General features: G+C 37.9%; 1 protein-coding gene across 1 annotated transcript in view; it reads left to right on the top strand.

Moving 5' to 3' along the window:
* pop4 (POP4 homolog, ribonuclease P/MRP subunit) overlaps window positions 1-5,905 on the top strand; it is an 11,927-nt gene that overhangs the window by 1,175 nt on the left and 4,847 nt on the right. Inside the window, exons 2-5 of the mRNA XM_014001512.1 lie at window positions 4,557-4,612; window positions 4,725-4,948; window positions 5,094-5,171; window positions 5,281-5,342. Coding sequence (XP_013856966.1) covers window positions 4,557-4,612; window positions 4,725-4,948; window positions 5,094-5,171; window positions 5,281-5,342 — 420 coding nt within the window. The remainder of the gene's footprint in view (window positions 1-4,556; window positions 4,613-4,724; window positions 4,949-5,093; window positions 5,172-5,280; window positions 5,343-5,905) is intronic.

The following is a 5,905-nucleotide window of genomic DNA, read 5'->3' as shown; positions in this document are numbered from 1 at the left end:
GTGTGTGTGTGTGTGTGTGTGTGTGTGTGTGTGTGTGTGTACTACCGGTGCTCTTTAAAGGTTGTGATTGATAAAGCGTGAATAACAAACATCTAACCTGACTGGTTTCTTTAACGTTATGAAGGCCAAAGTAAAGCTGCAAAACCCTCGGCTGAAGTTAGCTTCCGATTCCAGCTTCCGATTCGGGAAATGACTAAAGGGATATTACAACTAATTTTTCACTCCCTTGCGCGTGTTCAACCTGCTCTAGCTCAAAAACTACAACACCTGCACTCTTCAAATCTGGACTAGATTATTCTACACTAATAGAAGAATATTTAAAAACACGTTTGGGATTTGGGAAAGCTTTGTCTGATATGTGAAAAATCAATAAACTTTGTTTTTCATCGTTTTTTAGGCAACTGGACCACACTAGACCTGGTCCAGCCCAAAAACCACAACACCTGGACTCTTTAAACCAGGACTAGATTATTCTACACTAATAGTGGAATAATAAAAACTAAGTTTGAGCTTTGGGAAACCTTTGTCTGATTTGTGAAACATCAATAAAGTTTGTTTTATTATTCTATTAGTGTAGAATAATCTAGTCTTGGTTTGAAGAGTCCAGGTTATGTTTTTTTGAGCTGGACCAGATATGTGGTCCAGTTGCCTAAAAATGATGAAAAACAAACTTTATTGATTTTTTTACAAATCAGACAAAGGTTTCCCAAAGGTCAAACTTAGTTTTTATTATTCCACTATTAGTGTAGAATAATCTAGTCCAGATTTGAAGAGTCCAGGTGTTGTGGTTTTTGAGCTAGAGCAGGTTAAACACGCGCAAGGGAGTGAAAAATTAGTTGTAAAATCCCTAGTCATTTCCCGAATCGGAAGCTGCAATCGGAAGCTAACTTCAGTTCGTCGATTAGTCGAATGAAAGAAAACAAGCGTGATGACTGTGAACAATTTATCTGACTGCTGAGAAGAAATTGTGAATTGTAAAATGTATTTGTCATGATATAAATATATTCTTAAACTGCACTAGTCAAAAATACAGATTTCAAAGCARGTCGTTTTCTTTTATTTTTGTAATTGTTGATCAGCAGGGGTGATCAGACCAGGTTCTTGAGGACCGCAATGTTTTACTTGTTTCTCTGCTCCAACACACCTGATTTGAATGAATAGGTGATTAAGAGCTCTAAAAGGTAAGTAAATCAAGTGTGTTAGAGCAGGGAAACAAGTAAAACATGCAGGAAAGAGGACCAGGGCTGCACACCCCTGGAGAGGCAAACAGAATAGACCTGGTCTAAAACGGTCTTCCTGAAACACAGACTAATATGAGATAATTAAGTCCTGGACTCTTGACCTTTGAACTAAAATAAACTTGAATAATTTAAAACCACTTATTCTTTCAGTAGCACATCCTGTAAACAGTGTTTTCCAACCCTGGTCTTCAACGTACACCACCCTGCATGTTTTAGAGGTTTCCCTGCTTCAACACACCTGATTCAGGTGGTTACAGTTCAACAAAAGCCTGTTAATCAGTTATCAATTGAAATCAGCTGTGTTGAAGCAGGGAAGCATCTAAAACATGCAGGACAGTGTGCCTTGAGGACCAGGGTTGAAAAACACTGCACTAACACTCTATCCCAACATCTTCCTGTGTCACAACATCCATGAACCTTCTCTGTGGCCTTCCTCTTTTCCTCCCGCCCTGCCAGCTTCAAATTCCTTTGTCCAATATTTCTGCTGTACCTCCTCTACACGTGTCCAAACAACCTCAGCCTTGCATCAGATTGCACTTCCAGTCTATCTGCTGGATCTGAGCAGAAGATCCAGCAGATAGACCGGCTTACGGTAACTTCAACTTAATGACGCAAATAAAACACGTGTTTTTTTATTGTTTTTAAAGCGCATATGTGATAAAGTCAGCGAATTGGCTGATTACGGTTATGTCTCTCTGTTAACCAGGAGGGGATTTCCTGTATTTTTGTTGTCTGTTCCAACACAGTAAAAGGAGATCTCTCTTACACATGAATTAAGATAAAACCACTTCCTGCCAGCAAATACTGTCTTTTTCATTTAGGAGGAAAACTCTGCTTTCATAATCTCTTCTAGCTGAGTCATACTAAATGATCAACCTCAGCTGTTCCTGTGATACTCATTTGTAATTCTGCATATTTTGGTTAGATCTCTGCAATCACCAACTCTTGTCTTTGTTAGTGATGCTTCTCCAAACCATACAGCAGTTCACACTTGCATCTTAATCACTCCTAACACTTGTCTTCTTCCTGCCTGCACCCTCTGCTTCATCTTTCACTAACACCTCTAGTTTTCACCTTCCTCTCATTCACATACGTCTCTCCAGGCTCACTTCCACTTACTCCCTGCTCTGTAGTCTATTAACTGCTCTAAGGTTTCTTAAAAACATGGAATAGATCTGGAGATAGAARTTTATAGAAAACAGACCCAAAGTTTAAGGTTTGAAGACACCARTAGTTGCACAAAACACATTTTCAGTTTAGTAATCTCATGACCTTTTAGTCAACAAACAACAGTTTGTAGAAAAGTGTGTTCTGTATCTATAGTCATTAAAACGTGACAACTAATCCAGTCATTTGCCAAAGTCAAAAGGTTTATCTAAACTCTGCAATTACCCAACATTGTGAAGTTTCATAAATGCTAAAATAAAACTTTGATGAAAAGAATCTTAAAGAGTAGAAAACTATAAAAGAGATTATAAACTGGACAGAAATACTGAAGATACAGCGCTAGTTTGATTAGGGCTGTGTATTGGCAAGAATTTGGCGATACGATACATATCATAACAGAGGGGTCACGATACGATATATCCCGATATATTGCGATACTGTAAGCAAGGCAATATATTGTCCAAAAATTCTATTAAATAAAAACCTCTTACTGAAAAAAAAGCTAATGTTTACTTACAATGCTAATGCTACACTTACTGTCTGGCGCTCAAGAGGTAGAGGAGCCAAATGGCTGGCTCACTGCTGCCAACTAGYGGTCAGAGGCTGAACTACAACATAAAAATGAACGGATGGCAAGAAGGTTGACATTTTAAACCTTAATTAAAAATCGATACAGGGCTTTAGAATATCGATACAGTATYGGGAAATGAAATATCGCRATATTTCAGTGTATYGATATTTTCTTACACCCCTAAGTTTGACACAAATAGACCAATTTATTCAGCTAAAGGGAACTTCATTCCAGTAATTACTACATAGACATGAATTGTATCAAAACATGTACAGTATTAAACATTTACAGTATATAATTTAAAAATACTTGAATTATTTTCAGCACATATAAGGAGAAAAATAGAATGCATTAATGACAGACAGTAGAAAAACGACTTTTTTTTGCATGCGTCTGACTCTAAAACAGCAAAACAAAAATCACAGCAGACATTTACAAATAGAAGTGCTCAGGCTTTTATCACTCATAAATCCTATCAAATTAAATAATTAATGAAAAGTAGGTAAGACTTAGGAAAGTACCAATCAGCAGATTCTGTACATCAGTAATTACCGTCACAATGATGTGACTCAGCATAATTTTACTTCCTGCAAAACCAGTTTTAGAAAAGTAAACCAAAACTTGCACTGTTTTAATGGGCAAGGTCCAAAAGTCTGATCAGGCTCCTCCCACATTTTATGTAAACAGCATGTCATGCAAGAGAAATCAGTTAAATAAAAATTAAAACGTCAAACTTGTAAACACTTTTAGCAGTTGTTTAGTTCACAGCTTATATCAGAATCAATCCTTGTCGTAAACTGAACATCTTTTAGGATTGCACCGTTCAACGTGCTGCCATTACACAGTTTCGCAGATATTGCTAAATAACTATATATGATTACATAAAAYCTCCTGGAGCATGGTGTGATCTTTGAGACGGCCCATCATTAACTTTTTTCTTTTTTTTTTTCTTTGTCAAAATGAAAAATATCCTGGGACTGAAACGTGTTCGACCTGTTTAGGTGCAACCATGGGCTTTTTTTTAGAGTCTAAAACTTTTTATTAGGATTCGTTTTAAGATACTGAAACACAAGCTTATCTTCCCCCTCGATGGGCATTTCCTGGTCTTGAGGTTGAAACTGTGGGCCTAGCACTGTAGATTTGTTTAAGTGCACATCAGCGTTGGTGCAGGGAGGCTTGACTTACCCTCCAAACATAAAGAGGAATTTGCACGTTGCACAGGGACCACTTCACATGCATAAAACCACCGTGCAGCTGTGTTTGATTTCTCAGTCTCGGCTCATACAACATGCATCCTGCATTTATTTGTTCATCTTATTATAGCGTAAAATGCCTCTGCAGGTTTTGCTGTTTCGACTGAAAACCCATCAACCACTTGTGCAGAAAGGTTTATTTTCTCAATCTGCAATTAAATAAAACACAAAATTATTTTTGCATATAAACATTAATGCCTGTTGGGCTTCCCTACTAGAACTTTATAATCCAGTTAGTGTGGTTGTTTTTATATGTGCAGATTAAAAAMAACCTTTAAAACCTCCATGTTTTAACAATAATTTTAATTTGTGTCGTTTCAACAGAAGCACAGCTTTATTCCCAAATACCTCAAGGGCTAGTGAAGAGCCTTCAGGTTGAGGTAAGCAGATGTTTCTCAGGAGTTTTCATCAGATTTTGCAAACCTACCTTTGTTTGGTGTGTTTTTACGGGACAAGAGAGACCAGATGTCACATCTCTAATCTCATCTCTAGCCTCAGAGCAGCTCTAAAGCAGCAGTGTTCACCGAGACCTTCCTGAAGAACAGCCTTCGAAACCCTGCCCGCCATGACCTGAAGGACTTCCTAACCCACAAGGCYGTGGTCCTGGGTTTTGCCAGACCCAAGAAGGAGAAGAGAAAGAGCAAGAAAGCCAGAGGGTTAAATGCACGACAGAAAAGAAAGATGAAGATTTTCCAGATCAAGCCTGAACACCAGAGGTGTGTGGAGACATCAGATCAGGACACTTTCTCTTCTTTTTATCTGGTGAAAATCAGTTTGGGACTTGAAACATGACTGCTTTATAATGTTCTGCTTAAAGCTGTGTTTTCCATTTGTTTTTAAAATCACTTAATGTCATTGTAGATATGAGCTTTTCCTGCCTTTACATGAACTCTGGAAGCAGTACATAGTTGACCTGTGTGGGGGACTGAAACCAACAAGGTGAACCAGTTTCATCTTTCACACACCTCCATTTCTTTTCTATATCTGTCATTATGTTAGATCTCAATTTTGCTTGTTACTTTTTAAATTTTAGTCTTGTTTCTTCCAGCAATCCACAGATTGTGCAGCAGAAGCTTCTAAAAGCAGACTTCCACGGCGCCATCATCACAGGTAGATGTTCCTGTAACGTTCAAGCCTCAGTCATCATAAACCTTTTCACACTCTTCTGTATTCAAAGGTGCTTTGATGTGAAAATGTTCAAGTTGGTGCAAACTTACAGATCCTGAGCTAAACCCACACTTAATTTATGTTTTGTGGTCCGAGMCAAGTCATCATTTTTTGGTTTTGGTTTGACTGAATGTAGGAAGTTCMTATTTTAAAGAAATAAAACAAAGTCTAGGAGATTATGTTTTGTTGAAAACTCTGAGAAGAATGGTAAAAGTAGTTCTGGTAAAAGAAAATGCCTGACTTGTTCTGAAGCAGGGCTGACAGGTCTGCAATTTCACACCCTGTTAGATTGTATCCAGTTTTAGATTTTACCCTCTAGCTACAAATGTTAGTCCTTTTGTCTTTTTGCTGCACATAGTTATGACTCCCGCACGCGAAGCGTAAGCGGGAGTCATAATGTTTTCGTACTGTTTTTTTTTTTTTTTTCTTCAGTGATTTTTGGTCAACCGTAGCACAGAAACAGCTGCACCGATCAACATGAAATTTGGCAGGGCTGTAGATGAGTC

This window comes from Austrofundulus limnaeus, unplaced genomic scaffold (assembly GCF_001266775.1).
Source record: "Austrofundulus limnaeus strain Quisiro unplaced genomic scaffold, Austrofundulus_limnaeus-1.0 Scaffold9, whole genome shotgun sequence".
Classification (NCBI taxonomy): Eukaryota; Metazoa; Chordata; class Actinopteri; order Cyprinodontiformes; family Rivulidae; genus Austrofundulus; species Austrofundulus limnaeus.
The sequence above is the reverse complement of the archived record's forward strand: the minus strand, read 5'-3'. Positions and strand labels throughout refer to the sequence as shown.